The 24147-nt window shown below is 35.6% G+C and overlaps 3 protein-coding genes across 3 annotated transcripts; 1 reads left to right on the top strand and 2 right to left on the bottom strand.

The window, feature by feature from the left end:
* Positions 1-2289: 2289 nt before the first annotated feature.
* On the bottom strand, positions 2290-9124 carry snrnp40 (small nuclear ribonucleoprotein 40 (U5)). The gene is made up of 10 exons (XM_073822209.1): positions 8908-9124; positions 6081-6210; positions 5874-5967; positions 5591-5756; positions 4367-4489; positions 4133-4253; positions 3147-3229; positions 2845-2906; positions 2659-2762; positions 2290-2532 (listed from the first exon to the last, which is right to left on the bottom strand). The coding sequence occupies exons 1-10, from the start codon at positions 9016-9018 to the stop codon at positions 2483-2485; spliced, it is 1044 nt and encodes a 347-aa protein (XP_073678310.1). The 5' UTR covers positions 9019-9124; the 3' UTR covers positions 2290-2482.
* Positions 9125-9255: 131 nt separating this feature from the next.
* zcchc17 (zinc finger, CCHC domain containing 17) lies at positions 9256-13985 on the top strand. Its single transcript, XM_073821990.1, has 8 exons — positions 9256-9448; positions 9575-9654; positions 9744-9801; positions 9892-9992; positions 11112-11203; positions 11322-11422; positions 13397-13521; positions 13703-13985. Exons 2-8 carry the CDS (start codon positions 9580-9582, stop codon positions 13847-13849), a joined length of 699 nt encoding a protein of 232 aa, XP_073678091.1. The 5' UTR covers positions 9256-9448; positions 9575-9579; the 3' UTR covers positions 13850-13985.
* A 237-nt stretch (positions 13986-14222) lies between these two features.
* Positions 14223-16812, bottom strand: fabp3 (fatty acid binding protein 3, muscle and heart). Its single transcript, XM_073821653.1, has 4 exons — positions 16652-16812; positions 15088-15260; positions 14658-14759; positions 14223-14506 (listed from the first exon to the last, which is right to left on the bottom strand). Exons 1-4 carry the CDS (start codon positions 16722-16724, stop codon positions 14453-14455), a joined length of 402 nt encoding a protein of 133 aa, XP_073677754.1. The 5' UTR covers positions 16725-16812; the 3' UTR covers positions 14223-14452.
* Positions 16813-24147: the final 7335 nt, after the last annotated feature.

The raw sequence follows: 24147 nt of genomic DNA, 5'->3' as shown, positions 1-24147 counted from the left end.
TTATTAGGTTTTATTTTGATTGTTGTCATTTAAAAAAAGATTTATTTTAATGTAGCATTATTTAATTATTTTATTTAATAAATTTTATATGCAATTAATTATTAGCTTACACCTTTATGAAACCCAGTTTTGGAAACTTAATATAATGTTTATAAATATTATAGACATAATAATGTTTAATCCACTTTAAGTTGCTAATAACAATGGATGCAATATATTTATTTTGAAACAACATACAGCACTACACAATTTTTCTACAAGTTTGATTGCAACACATAATCATTACTATTAGTGTTCATCATCTGTTTTTGATTACACCATTACTTTCTTTTTTTTATATTTATACCATATGTACATCGACTTAACATACAGTAGTCACCACTAATAAGCTACTAAATATATTGTAGTAGCGTACATTTTTTGTACAGCTGCTTTGCAACGATTTGTATTGTGAAAAGCGCTATACAAATAAACTTGAATTTAATTTAATTTAATTTTTCTGAGTATTTTATATCAATATGGTTTAAGATTTTACTATTTAAATCAATGTGATATACAGTTGGGTCAAAAGTAATCTAAAAGTATGTTAATATTGGAGCCCAATCCACATTAACACTGAGTTTCAAATTTTAAGAAATTTTCTGGATTTTTATTTGAACCCTTAAAAATGAATTAATAACCAATAAATGTTAAAATGAAGAAGAAATATTTTATCTTTATCTTGTCATCATGCATATACTAATTATATATATTCTGTAACTGTTACGTCAAAAGGTTTTGAACAGTAAAATTGTAATGTTTTTTAAGAAGCTTTATGGATTTTTATTTGAACCCTTAAAAATGAAACAAAAACAATAAATGTTAAAATGAAGAAATATTTTATCTTTATTTATCTTGTCATCATGCATATACTAATTATATATATTATGTAACTGTTATGTCAAAAGTTTTTGAACAGTAAGATTTTTAATGTTTTTTTAAAAAGTTGCTTCTGCTCACCAAGCCTGCCTTTTTATTTTGATCCAAAATACAGCAGAAAAAGTACAATTTTGAAAAATGTAACTATTTAAAATAACTATTTTCTATTTTAATCTATTTTAAAATTTAATTTATTCCTGTGATTTCAAAGCTGAATTTTTAGCATCATTACTGCAGTCACATGATGCTTCAGAAATCATTCTATTATTCTGATTTGCTGCTCGAAAACATTATGTTGAAAACAGCTGAGTACATTTTTTTCAGGCTTCTTTGATGAATAGAAAGTTCAGAAAAACAGCATTTATCTGAAATAGAAATATTTCGTAACATTATAAAATGTCTTTGTCACTTTTGATCAATTTAAAGCATTCTTGCTAAATCAAAGTATTCATTTCTATAATTTCTTTCCCAAAAAATAAGTTATACTGACTCCAAGCTTTTGAATGGTATAGTGTATAATGTTACAAAAGCTTTTTATTTCAGATGAATGCTGATCTTTTGATCTTTCTATTCATCAAAGGAAGTATTGATAATAATAATAATAATAATAATAATAAAATAAAATAAAATCAGCATATTAGAATGATTTCTGAAGGATCATGTGTATTTTGAATCAAATAAATGCAGGCTTGGTGAGCAGAAGAGACTTCTTTAAAAACAAAAAAATCTTACTGTTCAAAAACTTTTGACTGGTAGTGCAAGTGCATATAATTTTAATTAACTACCTATAAGTTTAGTTAATAACGTTAGTTAACTACTTTAGTTAACATGAACTAAGAATGAACAACACTTCTACAGCATTTTTTAATCTTAATGTTAACTTCAGCATTTACTAATGCATTATTAAAATCAGAATTTGTGTTTGTTAACATAAGTTAATGCACTGTGAACTAACAATAAACTATAGTATTTTTTATCAACTAACATTAACAATGATTAATAAGTAGTGTAATAAACGTATTGTTCATTGTTCGTTCATGTTAGTTAATACATTAACAAATGACACCTTATTGTAAAGCATTGGCCTCAAACTCAATTCCTTGAGGGCCACAGCTCTGCACAGATTAGCTCCAACCCTAATTAAACACACCTGATCCAGCTAATCAAGGTCTTTAGGATTATTAAAAACTTCAAAGCAGGTGTGAGTTGGAGCTGGTTGGATCTGAACTCTCCTCCAGGAACTGAGTTTGAGACTTCTGTTGTAAAGTGTTACCCTTATTTCTTATATCATTCTGGATAACATGGATCATCAGTTTTCAGTTATCAACTGAATCTATATCACACTTCTGACACAAAGACAGTGCACATAACTGTAGAAACAGGTTTAATAAAAGCATAAAAAAGCCAACGTCCAACATTTTTCCTCTAACGGTTCATCGCTGTTTTCAAATCAAACACTAATGGCAAAAGTCCAAATCATATCCCCCTCAACCCATCCTCCTCTCGCTTTCACATTCAGACACAGTCACACACATAAACAGCATTCGCACACACAAACACACAGTTATTGAATCTCTCCAATGTAGAGGCGTTTATCACTGGATCCAGAGAGAACTGTGGGAGACATAAAGTAATGGAAGTTACACATGGAGCAGAAATGGGTAAACAGTATAAGAGGAATGTGCTCCTTTTACAATTCCTGATATGTATAATATTTTAATTTAAGAAAATATGTTTTACCAATTGGTTCTTCTGGATGGAAAGCGATCTCATTCACAGACCCAGCATGACCAGGGAGCTTATAAAGGATCCTACGGGATGTTGTGTCCCAAATATACACAAACCTACAACACAAACACATCACATAAACCTCAAACATAATCATACTGTACAAACACTGCATAAAGCACACAAAAACGCCCATACCTGTCAGCAGAACCAGCAGCAATCTTACTCCCATCAGCAGACCAAGAGCATCTGAGCAGATTCTAAAACACAAAAAAGCTTAATTACAAAACCATTTGACCCTGCCATGAACTTCCAGCTCAGCGTCATTATTTTAAGTTTATTAAAATAATAAACTGATCATTTACTCTGATTGAAAGTCTAGCCTACAAAAAACATTTCACAGCAAACACAGTGGAAATGTTTCTTCTCGTTATAAACAACTGAGCTATAAAATAAGCAGGTAATCTTATTTGTAAATATACAGAGAGAATTGGCCTTACCTTCTCAAAGTTATGGACATTTCCCTGAAAGATCTTCACACACCTCTCCTTTGGTGCAAATGGACGGATATCCCAGACGCGCACTGATCAAGAAACACATAAAACATCAGTAGATGTAGATGTATGCAGTCAGTCATGCACTGATTAATAACATGTACACATTCACTACCAGTCAAAAGTTTTTGAACAGTAAGGTTTTTAATGTTTTTTTTTAAAAGAAGTCTCTTCTGCTCACCAAAGTACAGCAAAACAGTACAAATTCTAAATATTTTTACTATTTAAAATAACTGATTTCTATTTGAATACTTTTAAAAATATAATTTATTCCTGTGATCAAAGCTAAATTTTCAGCATCATTACTCCAGTCTTCAGTGCCACATAACACTTCTTAAATCATTCTAATATGCTGTTTTGTGGTTTAAGAATATTTTTATTATTATTATCAATATTTCTATCAAACTATAAAACTTTCTATTGATCAAAGAAACCTAACATTAATAATAATAAAAAATGTTTTCTGAGCAGCAAATCAGAATATTAGAATGATTTCTGAAGGATCATGTGACTGGAGTAATGATGCTAAAAATTCAGCTTTGAAATCACAGAAATAAATTACATTTTAAAATATATTCTGATAGAAAACAGTTATTTTAAATAGTAAAAATATTTCAAAATTGTACTGTTTTTACTGTACTTTGGATCAAATAAGGCTTGGTGAGCAGGAGAGACTTCTTTAAAACACAAAAAAATCTTATAATTCAAAAACTTTTGACTGGTAATGTACAATACAATTCAAAAGTTTGGGGAACGGTTGTTTAAACTGTAATAGTATCATTACACAAAATTACTGTTTTCAATGTATCTTTGATCAAATAAATGCAGCCTTGCTGAGCATAAGAGACTTTCAAATGCATAAAAAAAACATACTAACCCCAAACCTTTGAACTATAGTGTGTGTACAAATGCACTCGTGCATTTAGGCTTACCACTATTATCCATCGAGTTCGACAGCAGGTAGGACCCATCAGCACTGAGACTCAGACCTGTCACAGAGTCACCGTGACCCTGCATACTGTAAATCAGTTTGTTCTGTCTGAGGTCCCACACCTGTGATACAAACACATACACACAGAAGTAAATGTACATGTATAATTACAAACATACTCAGGGACAAGAGCCCAGACATCAATTGCAGAGTATTTGTAGTAGCGCACACAAACCTTTATATCATTGTCGATGCCTCCTGAGATGATCTGGTCACTGGTGTCATTGAATGTCACACTAAGAACCTGATACGTGTTCTGGAATGTGTGAACAGAGGCCTTCTTCCTGATGTCCCACAGCTATAACAACACATGAAAGAAGAAGTGCTTAGGACACTTATAGACCATCTGAACACTATTAGCCTTACACACACATTCTGTCATGTTTTGTCTCTCTAGACATTTTCAACCAACATTAAAATGAATAAGCAGCAACCTACAAACTCACTGTAACAATTATCAAACATGCTCATCATGGCATCAAAATGTATTTCAATTATTGGCTATATGGCTATTGAATACAAACTAGGTCACATTCGAAACAGTGTTTCCTTGAGCACAACAGGTTGATACAAGTCATGAGCATCACACAAACAATTTTCAGTTTCTCTTCAAACAATACGGGAATCCATTTGGACTCTATCAGAGCTAATGTTTTCCTGTTTTCTCTGTATACCAAGCTGTAGCAATTAAAAGGTGGTGCTGGCATAATGGTTAAAAGATAAAAGCTATTATCTGGGTCAAAGGAAGGATGCAGGAAGGATACAGAAGAACTGCCATCAACGTACTTAACCTCTAACCAAACCTCAGACAGCTCCATGACACATTTGATGTGATTCACTGGACATTGTTTATATGACTAAAAGCCTACAATAAATCAGTTATGCCATATAAATCGACCATTCGAGGCAAGATCAAGGCCCAGAAAGGTAGTGAAGACATCATTAAAATTCAACCGTAATGTTATGAAGCTACGAGAATACTTTTTATGTGCAAAAACAAAAATAATCTATTGTTCTTTAATATTTTCTTCTCTTCTAATTATGTCCTTACTATCTTTCTGGGCCTTGGATGTGGTAGTTGCGTTGCTGTCTAAGCAGGGTCAGAAAGCTATCAGACTTCATACAAAAAAATCTTAATTTGTGTTTTGAAGATGAACTGAAAGCCTTACAGGTTTGGAACAACTAGTAATTAAAGACAGAATTTTATTTTTGGGTGGACTATCCCTTTAACAGAACATTTAATGCCGCTTCTGCACTTCCACTAGATCTATAGCCGGATTAAAAAAAAAAAATGTGGGGGGAGGAAAAAAAAAAGAAAAAAAAAAAATTCTCCATGAGGTCGAGATGTGTCACAGACTTCTAGAGAGTTTTGAGTCTATACTTGGTGAATTGAATTTACCTTTACAGTTCCGTCATCACTGCCTGTACAGGCCAGCTGTGGGCCACGGCGAGCTGGAAAACATGAGTTCACAAAGGACGTGTGACCTTTCAGACGCTTCACACGCTCCCCTGTCTCACTGTCCCACACACACACCGTCTTGTCCGTACTGGCTGAAAAGAGCAGACTGGAGGACACAAACACACCCTTAGTATGTGATAGCATGATGCATTTATACAAAAATAATATATAACCCACAGTATAAAAGTTTAAAATGACAGTGTAAAATGACGCAGAAACAAACCTGCCATCTGTGTTATAATGAAGCTCCATCACAGCTCCACTGTGGCCTTTAAGTGTTGCATAGTTCTCACAGTCTCCATATACATTCCACATCACTACAAGAACATCAGACACAAACAACAAAAGTAATTCAAACACATGTGTAAATCAATACATTAATACCACCTACAATATATAATAACACACTAACAAATGTCATTTGACTCACAGATGAGGCGGTCATATCCAGAAGAGGCTAACGTGGCTCCATTGGGGTGAAACTTGCAGCAGTAAACTTCACCTTCATGACCAGAGAGCAGCATTATGGGAGCCTGCAGACTGGAGCTGCGCGGGGGGCCCTGACATTAACACAAATAGACACACAGATTCATGTTTATGCAGGTGCTGTTAGAAATACTCAAAGATGATGAAACCTCCCCCAATCATGCACCCACTAACCTTTGACTGCAGATGTCAATCTATTTTGAAAACTAAATCTGTTTTGAATGAATCTTTCAAGTGAACAAATGCTTCTTGTTCGCTTCTATGCATTATTTTATTTGCATATAAATTTTTTCTTTCATTGTTGTGTGTTTTTTTTGTTGTTGTTGTTGCATAAACACATTTGTGACCCTAGACCACAAAACCAGTCCTAAGAAGCATAGGTACATTTGTAGCAATAGCCAATTCTTCTATGCCCAAAATCATTAGGATGTTAAGTAAAGATAAGCTTCCATTAAATATTTTGTAAATGTTCTACCGTAAATATATTAAAACTTAATTTCTGATTAGTAATACACATTGCTATGAACTTCATTTGGACAACTTTAAAGGTGATTTATTTTTTTTATTTTTTCAAATGATGTAAAAATCTCAAATTCAAAAAAAATTTACCCTTATGACTGTTTTTTGGCCCAGGGTCACATATTGTAATAATAAAAAACAATAGTGTTTTTGAATAAATTGGTTGCAAGAATTATTAAATGGCACATGTAACATACAGTAGTATTGTGGTGTAGGATACAGAAACGTATCAATGAAAATGTTCAGTGTTTAAGACCTCTCTCACTTTTATGGGAAAATTTAGTTTTTGGCTTCACTAAATGTTTTATAGAGGATGAAAAGTGCATTCATTTAGTTAGTTTACATACAGTCAAGCCTGAAATTATTCATACCCCTGGCAAATTATTCAACCAGCACGATAATAAGACGATGTACAAGAGGCATCATTGTGGAAAAAAAAAATATTACTCATCTTTTATTTACTTTTGAACAAAAAGTGGCATGTCCAAATTTATTCATACCCTTCTCAATAATCAATAGAAAAGCCTTTTATTGGCTATTACAGCAATCAAACGCTTCCTATAATTGCTGAACAGCTTTTTGCATGTCTCCACTGGTATTTTTGCCCATTCACCTTTTGCGATGAGCTCCAACTCTGTCAGTTTGGAATGTTTCCTTGCCATCACCCTGATCTTTAGCTCCCTCCACAGATTCTTGATTGAATTTAAGTCAGGACTCTGGCTGGGCCACTGCAAAACGTTAATGTTTTTGTCTGCTAACCATTTCTTCACCACTTTTGCTGTGTGTTTTGGGTCGTTGTCATGCTGAAATGTCCACTGGTGCCCAAGGCCAAGTTTCTCTGCAGACTGCCTGATGTTGTTGTTGAGAATTTTGATGTATTGCTCCTTTTTCATGGTGCCGTTTACTGTGATTAGGTTCCATGGTCAACAGGTTAAAAAACACCCCCAAAACATTAGGTTCCCACCACTATGTTTGACAGTGGGGATGGTGTTCTTAGGGTTGAAGGCTTCTCCTTTTTACACCAAATGAAGGCTACATCATTGTGGCCAAACAATTCAATTTTTGTTTCATCTGACCATAAAACAGAAGACCAATGGCCAAGCGGGCTTTTGTGTGCCTTATCTGAAGATGTGGTGTCCTCCTTGGTCTGCGTCCGTGGAACCCAGCGGTGTGCAGTGTCTGTTGGACTGTCTGCCTTGAGATGTTGCCACCAGCAGAGCCCAGATTCATCAGGATGGCCTTGGTGGTGATCCTTGGATTCTTTTTTACCTCTCTCACTATCCTCCTGGCCAGCACAGGTGTCACTTTTGGCTACCGACCACGTCTTCTGAGATTTTTCACAGTGCGGAACGTCTTGTATTTTTAATAATACTTTGCACTGTAGCCAATGGAACGTCAAACATTTAGATATGGTCTTATAGCCCTTTCCTGACTTGTGAGCAGCCACAATGCGCAGCCGCAGGTCCTCAGTGAGCTCTTTAGTCTTAGCCATGACTGTCCACAAACCAACAGCAGAGAGCTTCTGTTTTTCACCTGTTGAGTTGATTAAAACAGCTGTTCCCAATGAATCAGGGTAATTAGGATGCTTTAGAACAGCTTGGACTTTTTGAAATGGTATAGAACTTTGGATTTTCCCATAGACTGTGACAGTTTGCAAAGGGTATGAATAATTTTGGACATGCCACTTTTTGTTCAAAGGTAAATAAAAGATGAGTAATAGTTTTTCCACAATGATGCCTCTTGTACATCATCTTGTTATCTTTGGAGAGAAGCCTGTGTCATTTCTGGTCAAAAAAACTTGCTGGTTGAATAAAAGTAACTTTAAGTCAGAATCTGCCAGGGCTATGAATAATTTTGGGCTTGACTGCATGTTTGTACCAAATTACCAAGTTCACCTATGAAAAGATAACTTTAAGATTTTGTTTACTGAAGTAAGCCTTTACATAGTATGAAAGACTGCCCCGTTGTTTCTCTTTTTAATTTTTGTTTGCATAATCATACAATGTTCGGTATTTAAATTAGAACGAAACTGCATGTATAGTGTTAATGTTTACTAAATAATAATAAACACTATTACTACTACCGTGACAATGTAACTTGCAGAAAGATTCACTGAACGAATCTTTTTGATCAATTGATTCAAAAGATTCGAGTCAGTATGATGAATCAAAGTCCCATCACTACAGCTGGCTTAAAAAAGTTTGAGCACCAACTAACGTTAGCCTTTTCCAGCTTTCAGCTTTCTGTCTTACCATAGCAGAGAGCTGCTGGGACTGCGCTGCAGCCACCAGCTCTGTCCTGGGCCTCTTCACCCCAGCGGGAACGACTGCCATCTCTGCACCGCGCTTCTTCGGTTCGATCATTGTTGGAAAAAAACCGTTAATCCCGACAATAAATCAAAAACGTTCAAAACTATTAGCTTTTTTCAAATGAATGAGTGTTTGGAGCCTCCAACCAACACCGAACAACACACGCTCGCCGAGTGAAACACATCCGGTAACACGAACGCTTCTGATTGGCTGGCTCAAGCACAACGCGATCTTATTGGCTACTGTTAAATCTCTGAACCGGAAGACAATGCACTCACGGCACTCACGTTGGGGAGTGTACTGCTCGACATGTATTTACAGGTTGCGTTGGGATGTTTTGTAGCGAATTAACTATGAACGTGGCTCTCAGTATTTACATTTTAACATGAATTCTGTTATTGAAACTGAGGCAATTTAGCACGTACATACTGCAGTACACTTATAGATTGTATTCAAGTTGCAGTTCCAGACCTGATCCTATCTGGTAAGTTCGTCGATCTTGGCATATTCTCATCTTGCATGAGTTGCAGAATCACTAGTGATGGCATCTGTAGATGGAGTGGTCAGACTAGTTAAAGACCAATGGCAAACCATATTTGTACCTCTGCAGGTGTGATGGCAGAGGAGCGGATGAGGGAGCCAGCAGGTCTGGATGGACTGCCACCAATGTACAGCATTCTGAAGGGAGAGGTTTGATTTAAGAATCACCATACGCAAAAATGAAGTCACTTTAAAATGCCGTCTTACTGACTTATTCATCTTCTCGTTTTATTTATTAGGTAGCGTCTGTTACGACATACGGTGCTTTTGTGAAGATTCCGGGATACAGAAAACAAGGTAATGTTAGAGAGTTGTCAAGATGTGTGTTCTTATGTAGATGAAGATGAATACACCCATATTTATGTTTAATTGTGTTTGCATTGGCAGGTCTGGTTCATAAGAGTGAGATGTCCTCCTGTCGGGTGGATAACCCAGCTGAAATTGTTGATGTTGGGGAACAAGTGTGGATAAAAGTCATTGGCAGAGAGGTAAATGCAGTTTGCATGTACGCAAATGCAACAATAACTATGTCATGTGATACTGTATCCAACACATTTTGCATTCAGTGAAATATAAACTACCAGTCAAAAGTTAACAACAGTAAGACTTTTAATGTTTTTTTTTTTTAAAGAAGTCTCTTCTGCTCACCAAGCCTGCATTTATTTGATCCAAAGTACAAAAAAAGTAACTTTTTTTAAAAAATATTTTTACTATTTAAAAAAAAAAGGTTTTTATTTGAATATTTTAAAATGTAATTTATTCCTGTGATCAAAACTAAATTATCAGCATCATTATCTTGATTTGCTGTTCAAGAAACATTTTTATTGTTATTATCAATATTTAAAACAGTTGAGTACCAAAGATAAGCATTTATCTGAAATAAGACGCTTTTGTGACATACACTATACCATTCAAAACAGTCAGTGTAATTTATCAAGATTTAAAAAAAAAAAATTATACAGCGCTTTTTACAAAGCAACCTTACAGTATTAAAATGGCACAATAGTGTGTCAATAATGCTAAAGTTCCATGTTGCATCAAAGTTAAATTGCAGAGGACTCTGGTTCCCATGGCCTTGCGCCAGCTAGGCTGTTTAGGTTAGGAGTTCTTTACTTTATCGAAATTAATACTTATTTTTGTCAAGGATGCTTTAAATTGCTAAAGAGATGATAAAGACATTTATAATATTACAAAAGATTTCTATTTCAGATAAATGCTGTTCTTCTAAACTTTGTTCATCAAAGAAACTTGAGAATTATACTCCGCTGTTTTCAACATAATAATAAATGTTTTGTTTTTAAACAGGAAATCAGAATCATGTGACTGGAGCAATGATGCTAAAATTCAGTATTGAAATCACAGGATCTAAAATATATTCAAATAGAAAAGAGTTATTTTAAAACTGTTAATTTTGCTGCACTTCAGATCAAATAAATGCAGGCTTGCTGAGCTTTAAAACACAAAAATCTTACTGTTCAAAAACTGGTAGATTGAACGGTAGAGTATACTGTGATTTTACATGGTGCACTGAATAAATGTTGGTTTAGTGTCTTTATAATTCAGATACAGTATATTAATCATGCTTTTTGATTTCCATCCACTATCAGATGAAAGATGATAAGGTAAAACTGTCCTTCTCTATGAAGTCTGTGAATCAAGGCACTGGGCGTGACTTAGACCCCAACAATGTAATGGCAGAGTAAGTGGTTTTATGGTACATGAGTGCTTTGTTTGAGCAAACCAAACCCTGTGCTCATAAGGTTGACTGAGGTCATTCCTAACCATACTAAATTGTGCATAAATAAATATTCACACAGACAGGACGAACGTCGCCGGAGACAGTTTAGAGATCATACTGATCAGAAGATCACGCTCGAGGCTGTGCTCAACACCACCTGCAAAAAGTGTGGCTGCAGAGGTATGAATCTCCAGGTTATGGCAACCTGACCCAAGTGTACATTAGGTTTTTGACCCTTTTGCACACTACATATTTCATTTGATCTTAAACTCAACCCTAATGCTATTTCAAAATGATTTAGCCAAATTAAAATGTGACCCTGGAGTAGGGCTGTGCAATTAATCGCAATTGCAAAAAAATCGCGATTTAAGCACATGCAATTTCTAAACCGCATAAGGCTGCAATTTTATCTATTAATTAATTTAGATTTTTATTCAGAAATACGTCCTTGTGCACATGATTTTAATATGTTAACCAATCAGAGCTCACTCCATGCACGACGAAGCTGAGCGGGAGAACCGAATAGGCGAGCAGGAGGAAAGAACATAAAATATGGATGCAGGTCAAAATAAAAATGATTTGGTGCCAAAGAGAAATTCACCATCAGTCGTTTGGGAGTATTTTGGATTCAGGAGAGAGGATTTTACTACAGTTTTGTTTATTAAACTTAATACTATGTTATTTCATTGTGAAATGTTTTGTTATGCACTTCTTGTGCACTGAATACATTTAGAATGCATGTATGTAGCTTGTTTGAAAAAGCAGTTGCCAAAATCGCAAATAAAATCGCAATCGCAATATTCATTCAAAAAATCGCAATATGATTATTTTGTCCATATTGCACAGCCCTACCCTGGAGCACAATAAAACATTCATAAGTAGCATGGGTATATCTGTAGCAATAGTACAATACTTTCTTTTATGCCAATATATATCAATATATTGATCAGATTCCACATTTTCAAATAGTTAAATCTCAGCCAAATAATTGTCCTACCCGAACAAACCATACATGAAAGGAAAGCTTATTTATTCAGCTTTTTGTATGATTTGTATGATGTATTAATCTCAATTTCAGACAATTTGTCTTGGTTTTGTGGTCCAGGGTCACAAATCATAAGTCTTGTTTTTCTTCACTGTATGACACATTAAGTACATGTTTCGGGAACAAAGAGCATCTAATGAAAAACAACTCTATCTTAGATTATATGAATGAAAATGCTAGTCGTGGTGTGACTTTAATATTTATCACGTTATAATAATACACTGTTGTTCAAAAGTTTGGGATCAGATTTTTAAAATGTTTTGAAATTAGTCTCTAATACTCACCAAGGCTGCATTTATTTGATTAAAAATGCAGGAAAACAGTAAAATTGTGAAATATTAATGTAATCTAAAATAAGTTCTTTTTAATTTAATTTTACATTTTAAAATGTAATTTACTCTGTGATGTCACTCACAATGACTGCAGTCTTCAGTGTCACATGATCCTTCAGAAATCATTCTGATACACTGATTTGGTGCTCAAGAAATATTTCTTAAAGGGGTCATCGCATGCCTGTTTTTTCACAAATTTACGGTTTTCATGAAATGTCTGCAAAATACTTGTGTAAAACAACACCCTTTTTAAATCATCAAAAACGGCTCTGTTCACAGCGTCCCATTTCAGTGCATGTCTCTTTAAATGATAATGAGGTACTGCTCACCCCGCCCCTCTCTACCTTTTTTTGTATATTTGGTGTCTTATGTTCATGTTTACATCCAAATACAAAACACTTGCATTGCTTACAAGATGCTGTCACTACAGCTGCTTGAAAAAAAAAGAAAATGGCAGACAATGTGGCTGAGGGCAGAAATATGCAAATAAGAGACTTGTTGTGGGCGGGGCCTAAAACTATGACACATTTACATGCAAACACAATGTAAAAGTGAATTTTGCATTTGATGTCCTTTTTAACACAATTAATGTTGAAAACAGTGCTGGTCAATTTTTCTGGAAATTGTGAGTCTTTACCCCTTGTTTTCATACACAATCATTGAGTGTCAGTTTTAGATCTCGCATTCATCGTCTTTACTTGCAGATTGTACTTTTAATCCCTGTTATGAAACTGTTTAAGCCATAAATAATGACGTGTATATCTGTTTGTATGTAAGGTCACTTTGCAAAGGACTGCTTCTCCCAGCCTGGCCTGCAGTACAGCTTAGTGCCAGAAGAAGAGGAGGAGCCGCCGCCACCAACCAGTCAGCAAACCCAGTCAGAGCCCCAGAAACGTAAAAAGGTACAGACACACCCCTTTGACAGCAAAATTATTGCGCCAGATGACATGCTGCCTGTAAGCGGTTGTGTAACCCAGCTCTTGTTTTACTTGTTGCCAACTTCTGCAATAGTTCCCTGTTGCAAACTTCTTGATCTGCCCATCATTTGCATGCCCATTATGCCCCTTTGCATTTATCTTGCAGGAAAAGAAGGCAAAGAAAGAAAAGAAGAAAAAGAAAGAGAAAAGACACAGCTCATCAGATAGCAGTGATGAAGATGCCAAACGGCCACGGCATTCACATTCGGACAAGAAGAAAAAACACAAGAAGCACAAACACAAGACAAAGTGATCACTTTGGTTTGCAAAACTGATGAAATGCATGTACATGATTGTCCAAGAACAGCTTTCTTTTGCAAGTGTATCAAGATTAAATGTATCTGTTCAATTTTTTTTGTTAATATTAAAAGTTTGAACCTTAAAAGTGACCAGCTTCATGTGTGAAGGTTAAAAGGTTCACTGCTCAACCTCCGAATGGCCTTTCACCCAGAAACACACAGACACAAGACCCAGTCGCTTAATATAGAACACAAGCACGTCACCCAGCAGACACTGGAACAAGCTTAAATTAGAAAGACCTTACAGAAATAACACAGAGTCCTATTAAACAACAAAAACACACGTGGAACAGCCTTGGAACACTTGATGGAAAAGTTGACACATGGTTGATTTGGAGCAAATGTCATTTATTGTAGACCAAAGGCATATGCCATAACACTGACAGAAGAAGCATGTCACACACCCAGAGTATGAGTTCAAATACAGATCTGGAGGTATGAAGTTGGAATTTAATTCAGTGTTTGAGGAACTGCGCAAATAAAACGGATGAACACAACAGAAAACCACTGAAAATGTACATAACCATTGAAGAGGACGGGTTGTGATCGGTTTCCTTTTATTCTGCCTTTACATAGTGTCGTGTAGAGACGACGTCACCGAGCGTCAACGTCTGTTAATAAAAGAGAGAGGTTGGCTTGTTGATATATTTATTCATTCATTCAAACGCCCATAAATATTGACATAAGTAATTACTAAATGGGTAGCAGAACTGACTGTTCCCAGCCAAAAAGGCTCTTACTGTAAGTACACACAATACTGACCAGAGTTAGGTTGTTGCCATCGACTTCTCGGACCAGGGTTGTCTCTTTACCGTCCCATTTCTGAACATGAATCAATTTGCCTCCGTCTACAGTCATCAAGGACTGATGGACAAACAGAAACAACAGGGTAAAGGTAATAAGACAAACAGTTCTTACTTGGAAAACGGTCTCATTGTTACTCTTGGAAGCAGCAATGAGCGGCTTTCTATGTCTACATTAATGATTGACCCGATGAATGTCACGGGATAGGTCAATCTCCCATTGGGTCTTCTAAGAAACCCTTGTATCCCACCACACAAGACCCTATTGTGTTGTCTAAAATGAGCTTAAATGTCTTTCACACAATTCACAATGTGTCAGGCATGAAAACTATGTGCCAAAGCACAGGACTGCGAAAAATGGGACTCGTGTGTTCTGTGCACAATATTACCTTAACTTTACGGTCATCTGCAGTGGTCTCGTCAAACTCCTCTCCCAGTTTGAAATTGATTTCTGTGGTTTTGAAAGTGCTCACGGTCTTGAGTGTGAAGACATCGCCCTCCTTGGTAATGATGGTTGTGGGTTTGGTCATACTGCCAACTTGACGCGTGGCAAAGCCCACGCCTGATAAATAAACACAACATATCATTTATTATAAGGTATAACGCCATTTCAACAATTCACATGCAGAAGAACTCACATGGACAACATCAAAAATCAAAGATTATTTTAAAAACTGCTGTGTACTGTGAAGTAAAAAATATTTTAAGTATATTCAAATCAATTATAAAAATATTGAAATTTTAAACATTTTAACCATTTCAAATGAGCTTATTTACATAAATACACACATAAATCCCTTAAATATTTTAAAGAACCAAAGTTACTTTTAACTTCACTTTTTTTTTTTTTTGCTTTTATTTTTTTTTTAAAGTAAAGTAAAAATCTGAAGGGCTTAAATAGTCCTTAAATATAAAAATATTTTTTTAAACAATTTTAAAACAAATAAATATGAAACATTTTTTTATAATTTTTTAATTACAAATAATTCTAAAGGGACCACAATTTATTAGAGAAAATGCAAATGAAGAAAGATCATCTGCATAGCTTAAGGGCAGAATAGTAATAATTAAACAAAGGCCGCATATTTATATATTCAGGGGTTAGTCACGAATGAACACATGTCTGCAAATAACCAAACTCTGGAACGGTCAAAATGGTCAGATCAGCACGTGCACTTTGGGAGAATGCTGCAATTAGTATTGATTTGTTCAGCAAATACTGAGAGAGAGTATGTGTGCGAATGCAGACAGGGCAGACTCTTCTTTGACCACAGATACAGAACAGAAAATCAGGGTTCGCTGCAGTTGAAACTGGTTGGTGGAAAGAAAAAACCACCCACTTTTTCTAAGCCACACTTGCCTCCCTCCTTCCCTCGATCGCTTTCTCCATAGAGTTGCACAGTGATTGATTTTTTCCCCTCATCTTCCACTCATAAGCTACAAGTCACCCGGCCCTACTTTAAAATCACAAATACTACACAACTGGCTAAGAAGTGGCCAGCAAGCATCTAAATCACATTTCCATATGTTTTGTGTAGCAAAACATCAAGGTCATGATATAGTTCAACTTCTGTAGGCAGCATTCACAATTTTTTGAGAAAATAAAGAGCTCATTGTGTTTTACACAAGAGAACCCCAGTTGCTCTACAGTCACACGTGGTTGTAGCATGAATCTAGTTGTGTGAAAGCACATGTGTGTGTGAGAATCATCGAGGGAGACCCTCCCTGCGCCACATGCTCTCCATCTTAAACACACCCATGCACACACATAGCAGCACACAAATGCACCTGCAGAATAAATGCTCCTCAGATCACACTTCCCGCTCTGAAGCTATCAGAAGCACACACACCCAAATCACAAGTGCTTACTTGCATCAAAAGGCACACCCTATGTTTAGCAGTAAAGCAGTACACACCGCATACATCCCCAGCCTTCACCCCCTCCATACTCACCGAGGGCTTTCATGTACTCATCGAAATTCTTGCTCTCCTTTAAGTTCCATGTGCCAACAAAAACGTCTGCCATGTTTAGAGATGAGAGAACAAGAGCACAGAATGAGAGTGAGGAAGAAAGAAAAAGTGAGTGAGAGAGGAGGGTAAGACAGCACCACTGAGCTCCTGCAATCCTACTGGCTGATTTATAACTGCTGTTTGTGATGTCATCAGTACTAGCTTGGGGGGGGGGATGAGGGCGGAGCAATGCCAGGAGTGAAGACAGACAGGCGGGAGGGGGGTCACAGAGATGGCGAGCTGGGAATTGCAAGGGAATCAATTATGAAAGACAGAAGAAATAAAGATGAGGAAATCAGGGGGTGTGCAAAACTGATGCAAGACATTTAAAAGCATTTCACTTTGTTTTAAGTTTCCATATGAATTTGACTTTAAAAATGGCTGCCAAATGAATCAATGTAAATGTATTGGCTTCTTTAACATACACTCTAAAAATTGCTGGGTTAAATACAACCCAGTGCTGGGTGAAATATGGACAAACCCATCAACTGGGTTGTTTTGAACCACCGGTTGTGTTAAATGTTTAGAAATTACTATATGGCTGGCTTAAAATTAACCCAAAACAGGTTGTCATTTAAAAATCAGACGCATAATTACTAGAGCAATAATCAAAAGGTGATTTTTATTAAAGGTAAACTTATTAAAAGTTAATTTATTGAACATAGGTCACCCTGGACCACAAAACCACCATAAGGTCATAAGCTGAATAAATACACTTTCCATTGATGTACGGTTTGTTGAGATATTTGTCCGAGATACAACTTTTAAAAAAATCTGGAATCTGAATCAAAATATTGAGAAAATTGTCTTGAAAGTTGTCCAAACTAAGTTCTTAGCAATGCATATTGCTAATCAAAAATTAAGTTTTGCTATATTTAAGGTTGGAAATTTACAAAATAACTTAATGAAAGATGATCTTTATTAACATCCTAACGATTTTTGGCATAAAACAAAAATCGATAATTTTGACCCACATTGTATTTTTGGCTATTGCTTATTGTTTTGTGATCCAGGGTTACATATTAATAAATATTGATTTCCAACCTATTGTAGGTTTATTTTAAGCAAGAAATATAATCATTCTAAGCAATAGTAGAGTTAAATAAAACTACCCAGAGGTGGGTTAAAGGAACACTCCACTATTTTTGGAAATATGCTCATTCTCCATCTCCCTCTGAGTTAATAAGTTGATTTTTACCATTTTGAAGTCCATTCAGCCATTTTCCTGTTCTAGCGATATCACTTTTAGCATAGCTTAGCACAGATCATTGAATCCTATTAGACCAATAGCATCATGTTCAAAAATGACCAACGAGTTTCGATATTAGTCCTATTTAAAACTTGACTCTTCTGTGTGTGTACTAAAACCAGCGGAAAATGTAAAGCTGTGATTTTCTAGGCTGATAAGATTAGAAACTACACTCCCATTCCGGCGTAATAGTCAAGGAAGCTTGCTGCCGTAATATGGCCGAAGCAGGCACAGTAATATCACGCAGCACATGTGCAAATGCTAACCTAGCTGGGAACTAATTTCAGGTGCTGCGTCAGAGTTCGAATTACAAAGTGGCTTTCGGGGAGCCCTATTTTCCGATCCTCCCTGACTGACTTTAACGCTTTTGGTGCATGTTCGGGCATTTAAAACAATAGGTTTACAGTAAACCTATTGTTTACTTAGTAAACCGTTTACTTCAAAACGCAAGCACCTTGTTTGACAGATGCGGCGGTAACACCGGCAAGCTAGCTGTTGCGCTGTCATCACTCCTCTGGTAAATCCAAATTGACTGAGGTTTGGCTGCTCTCTTTTTGACATTCTTACTAGTATCCACAGAGTGTTCCAAGTGTTGAAGTTAAGCTAACATTCAAATACCAACTCAGTGAGAAGTTCAAGTGGTGATGTAAACGTAGTAATTTCAGTGCAGCGCCGCCACGCATGGATGGTCACAGCAGGAGACTGCGGAAAATAGTGTTCGGAAATAGTGATGTAATGAGCGAATAAACACATAACTTTGACACATTTTTAATATTATCATTTATTTCAGGAACCTTAATGTACAGAAAATCAAAATCTATATGCGACACAAAAAATGGAAAGTGTTTTAGAGCTCCCCCTAAATGTCTCAAAGTAGGCTTTCAGGGGAGCCCAGATCCTTTTCAGGGGAGCCGAGCTCCCCTTAGCTTCCCCGTAATTCGAACCCTGTGCTGCGTGATATTACTCTGCCTGCTGCGTCCAGATTAAGGCAGCAAACTTCCTTGACTATTATGCCAGAATGGGAGTGTAGTTCCTAATCTTATCTAATCTTAAATACATTTTAAATAGGAAAAATATTGAAACTCGTCTTTCATTTTTGAACGTGATGCTATTGGTCTAATAGGATTCAATGATCTATGCTAAGCTATGCTAAAAGTGATATCGGCAGAACAGGAAAACGGCTGAATGGATTTCAAAACGGATTTCAAATTTTGACCCAACAATCAGGTTAAATGTTTAACCTTCTGGGTAGTTTTATTTAACTCAAGAAATAATTAATTTTTTAAATAATTAAAATTTTTCTTGATTAAAATGAACCCAAGATAGAGCGTAAATTAATGTCAGACACATAATTTATTGAGGCAACAATTAAAAGGTGAACATTTATTAATAAGCAATAAAAAAAATGTTTATTATTTAATTATCATTTATTCAACATATTTGTTGAACATATTAATAAAGGCAGCGGCTATTTGCACTAAGTGTAAATAACGATAGAGGCTATTAACATGCAATTTATCCTCTGCACATTGGTGGGTGGAGTTTTAACACGCCAATTAAGGCAATGTTAATTTCCAATCTATTTTGGGTTCATTTTATCCAAGAAATATAGTAAATTTCAAGCAATAGTTGAATTAATTAAAACTACCCAGAAGGTTGGGTTAAAACATTAAAGCCAAACACTGGGCCAAATAACCCGTTTACTGGGTTTGTTGATATTTTACCAAGTGCTGGGTTGTTGTTTTTTTTTATAGAGCATTATAATCAGGGTTCTCACACCTTGGTTAACTTCAAGGACTTTCCAGGTCCAATACCCTCGGATTCAAGGTCTTACTATGGGGACAAATTTCAAGTGAGAACAAGGTTACATTATGTGTAATCCTTGTATGATACATTGTTATAGTTTTCATGTATCAAACACAACTATGCAAAAAGCATTTTATTCAAACTTCACAGCCTATTTTTGATATGTTTCACAATGTGTCTGTTAAACATCGATGTACCATCATAGTAGCTTTGTGTGCACATGAACGTCATGGCAATGTACAACACAAAGTACCTCATGCAGGAAACACTTAATGTAATGTGTAAATGCACGTAACTAACATATATCAAGCAAGCTAGTACGCATAGGCCACGAAGTGGTGGCAAAAGAACACATTAGCAGACCAAAGAGAATAATATTGCATTTTTTTTCCAGAAAAGTTCTTGCACAAAATCATTTCTTAATTTCTTTCCAGGGTTTTGAAAAAAAAAATTAAAGGATTTCAAGGACTGCTTTAAAAATTACCTTTAAGTGAAAGGAAAGATAATGTAAATGTAAAAATTGGGCAAATGAGCATGTGCTATATAAGGGATTGTTCACCCAAAAATTAAAATTCTGGTTCATGTGACATCAGTGGTTCAATCGTAATTTTACGATGCTATGAGAATATTTTTGTGTGCAAAGAAAACAAAAATAAGTAACGCTTGTCCTCTGATTACCGCGCCATTATGAAGATTACCACAACGGGTCAGGAAGCTCTCGGATTTCATCAAAAATATTTTCATTTGTGTTTCAAGGATGAACGAACGTTTTATGGGGTGAAAAATTAATGAAAGAATTTACAGTTTTGAGTGAACTATCCCTTTAAATCCAAAATCGACCCATACACAGAAAAAAATAGCATAGAATCTGTTATTAACTTTCACAAACATTTATAAAGAAATGGCACACTGAAGTAACCGTAAATAATAATAAAGTACTTTTTTTTTTGTAAAATGTACTCTTTTACAGTGTAACATTAAATTAAAAATGACTTGTATAGAAATGTATAGAAAATAAAATAACTACTTTTCTGTGCCAGTATCTGCAATTACTTTTTATCAGATGTCTAAAGCTGAATTTTAGTACATTTTAGTCAGTTTCCCTTTCATTTTGATCAAAATTTTGATTGTTTTGTTACTGAAAAACTTAATAAATGTCTTTTTGAGAAATATGTGCTACATTTGTTTAAAATAAAAGTCATTTGGATTGATATTTTGCTCTTTACATTTAGCAAATGCTTTTTGATTAAAAGTGACTTACAATTCAGGAACATTCTAAGCATTATGTAATTCATGAATTCACTTTAAGTGTGATTCAGAGAGCAAGACAGGGAGAGCGAGAGCACCGTGTGGAGGGGGTTGGAATGATTGATATGGGGGCCAAGGTCAGGCCATATTCTCTTCTCTCTGTCTTTGTCTCTTTCTTTTACAAGCCACTGAGGACATGACCTTATGTCAGAGGACTCTTTCTTCCCACCCTCTGCACCCTTTGATTGGGTGTTTGGCCGTTCTGCTCAGTAAGACGCAGTGAAGATCTAGCCGTATCAGCTGCTGTTTGTACAACAATCACCAAAACATTGCACCAGAAACGCTAAACCTCTTTCCCAGCCCATCCTTTGAGCCGCAAGGCTGAATTTACAAGTGTTTGTAAGTGAGGCCACGCGGTCTGAAATGCACAGTTGTTTCAGCATGCGTGTGCGGAACAGCTTTTCCCCACACAGCTGCGGGAAGGGTCTGAATACCAAGATTGCACACATTAAGGTCCTGGTTAATGCTGAACTCTTGAATTTTTTATAGTTTGTAACGTTAGGTTGAAGATTGTTATCAGAGAGCAGCTGTTTTATAGTTCATGTACATTAGACATCTGGTGCAGGTTCTTTCGATCAACGACAGCTTTTAAGGAAAAGCCAAATGTAGCAAACTAATCTGTAAAACCCCCCCAAAAATATCAATTCATGGTAAGGTATTTTTTTAAAGGAGTCCACACCCTTCTATAACAGGCAAATAAAAAATTTAGATATTGAAGATTTGTTAATGTTAAAGGGATCGTTCTCCCAAAAATGAAAATTCTGTCATTAATTACTCACCCTCATGTCTTTTTAACCCAGTAAGTCCTTCATTCATCTTTGGAACACAAATTAAGTTATTTTTGATGAAATCTGAGAGCTTTCTGTCTGTAGGGTCAGAAAGCTCTCAGATTTAATCAAAAATAACTTAAATAACTAGGGTCAAGGCACAGAAAGGTAAGGACATTGTTAAAATGGTCCATCAGTGGTTCAACCATAATTTTATGAAACTACAAGAATACTTTCTGGGCGCAAAGAAAACAAAAATACATCTTACAGGTTTGGAACAACATAAGGGAGAGTAATCAATGACAGAATTTAAATTTTTGGGTTAACTACCCCTTTAACTAAATCTAAAAGTATTAAAAATTGTTATCAGTGATTGAAATACAATAAAAAAAAAGCATGTATTGAAATAATATACTGCAGCTGAATATAAAACTACTAACACTACTCTACTACTAATATAAAAAAATGTAAGCTATATGTATGATTTTTTATTTATTTTTTAAATGACGAAGGCATAACAAAGTTACTAAAACTTAAACCATCACTTTAAAAAAGTAAGTTAAAAAATAATAATTCAAAATATTAATAAACACTATGATAGTATATAAATAACACTGTGTGACTACACAAACTGCACAACACTAATAACTACAATTCCTAAGACCCAGTTCACTTTCTTGGAGGTTTGTTTGGAGGAAATGTTTCAGGATTTTCCCATTTGTACTCATCATTCCCCTGTGGGAACATAATGTGAAAGGTTCACACATCCTTTGAAACATGCACCTGTTTCAGCATGTTCAAATACGCACAGACACACACCCTTCTCTTCGTCACTTCTCACAGATATTTGCATTTCTATTTCATTATCTTTTATAGCTATCATACCATACTCTATCTAATCTGCAGATTATTATCAATTGACTTTGATCAATTGCTGCGGAATTGTTTTATAAATGCAAGATAAATCTCTCATAAACTGCAGGTATTCCAGGTGTGTCAGTATTGACAATATTCAGATTGTTTGTTTAACAAATAAGAAAAAAACAAAACATTTTGAATTATAGAAGTTGGTCATTTATAGCTAAAATCCCTTACTATAATGTTTCAGTTTGTATGGTTGTTGGCTAAAGTGGCAAAGCAAAGACAATTTGCACTTTCAGTTACACAGGTACTCTATTCCTGCTCTCCCATTTTATTTTATTTTTTCAGTTGACTTTGGAAGCGTGTATTATCCATGTAAACCAAATGATGTAAAATATAGCCAAGTTCTCTCAAAGGCACTGATGATATAACCTTACGTGTTGTATAACGGCTCTTTTGGAGTGATTTATAATATGCAGGTTTTCACCTTTATACACTTGGTATTTGAAAACACACTCTACAATGACTGGACTGTCACTGTGTTTAACCCAACACAAATGTGTGACTAAACACGGTATGCAGAGTTCATGTGTTTTCACATTTGACACAAACAGGTGGTGGAGAGAAACAGGGGGAAGAGACAGTGAGGGAGTGAGGGAGCAGTTTTAGAGAAAGAGGTGAGATGTCAACCTATGGCAAGCCGTTTTAGCCTAAAATACACTAAGCGTAACTCATTAGTGTTGGGCGATATGCTCAATTTTCATATCGTCCTATCGTCAGCCTTTGAGATCGCCGATACACGATACTATCGTGGTAATTTATTTAATAATATGTAAATGTGTCAATATGTAATAAATTCCTTATTCGTTTTGTTAGGGTAGTGCATGTGATTTGTGACACAGTTGTGCGTGTACAGAGGCTGACTGTAGTTCTGTCGGAGAGGTTACTTTCGGTTTCATTCTCTGTTATCTTCAGGGAGCAGTAAATGTGCGTGCATGAATGTAAATGAATGTATCTTTCTATACCCGTCATATTGCGATAATGTTACCACTGTATGTCTGATCTTTGTCATCAGTTCATGCTGTAGTTCAGTTCATATAGAATGTAGAGAAGCGATGCGCGTGCAATTCACGTGCACATGTTTAGCGCCTTTTTATCGCATCGTAATTCTAGTTAACGCATATAGATGTTACTGAGGTGAATGTTTCTACTATATACAGACGGATACTCATATCGTATTTAATTCATCCTAAACCACATTTTAGTACCTCTGTTATCCTAATGACTATCTAACCTTAGATCTACACTTAATCTATGTACACTTCATGATTACCCATTTACAAGGCACACATCTGTGGTGCGACGCGGCTACTCTATGCTTGTGTGTAGTTTCTGAGGCATCCTAGAACTGGCTCTCCGCGCTGCATCGCTAAAGTTAGGTGCCTCTT

This window comes from Garra rufa, chromosome 17 (assembly GCF_049309525.1).
Source record: "Garra rufa chromosome 17, GarRuf1.0, whole genome shotgun sequence".
In the NCBI taxonomy this organism is placed as follows: domain Eukaryota; kingdom Metazoa; phylum Chordata; class Actinopteri; order Cypriniformes; family Cyprinidae; genus Garra; species Garra rufa.
The sequence above is the reverse complement of the archived record's forward strand: the minus strand, read 5'-3'. Positions and strand labels throughout refer to the sequence as shown.

Excerpts from the sequence above, each read along its gene's own strand:
- snrnp40 (XM_073822209.1), bottom strand. The coding sequence starts at position 9,018 with ATGATCGAACCGAAGAAGCGCGGTGCAGAGATGGCAGTCGTTCCCGCT. Across the intron at positions 4,490-5,590 it reads GTGATGACGGAACTGTAAAG|CTGTGGGACATCAGGAAGAA; the intron begins GTAAATTCAATT and ends GTGTTGTTATAG. Across the intron at positions 4,254-4,366 it reads GCATCGACAATGATATAAAG|GTGTGGGACCTCAGACAGAA; the intron begins GTTTGTGTGCGC and ends TTTGTATCACAG.
- zcchc17 (XM_073821990.1), top strand. The coding sequence starts at position 9,580 with ATGGCAGAGGAGCGGATGAGGGAGCCAGCAGGTCTGGATGGACTGCCA. Across the intron at positions 9,655-9,743 it reads ACAGCATTCTGAAGGGAGAG|GTAGCGTCTGTTACGACATA; the intron begins GTTTGATTTAAG and ends TTTATTTATTAG. Across the intron at positions 13,522-13,702 it reads AGCCCCAGAAACGTAAAAAG|GAAAAGAAGGCAAAGAAAGA; the intron begins GTACAGACACAC and ends TTTATCTTGCAG.
- fabp3 (XM_073821653.1), bottom strand. The coding sequence starts at position 16,724 with ATGGCAGACGTTTTTGTTGGCACATGGAACTTAAAGGAGAGCAAGAAT. Across the intron at positions 14,760-15,087 it reads CAGATGACCGTAAAGTTAAG|TCCTTGATGACTGTAGACGG; the intron begins GTAATATTGTGC and ends TTTGTCCATCAG. Across the intron at positions 14,507-14,657 it reads ATGGCAACAACCTAACTCTG|ACGTTGACGCTCGGTGACGT; the intron begins GTCAGTATTGTG and ends TTTTATTAACAG.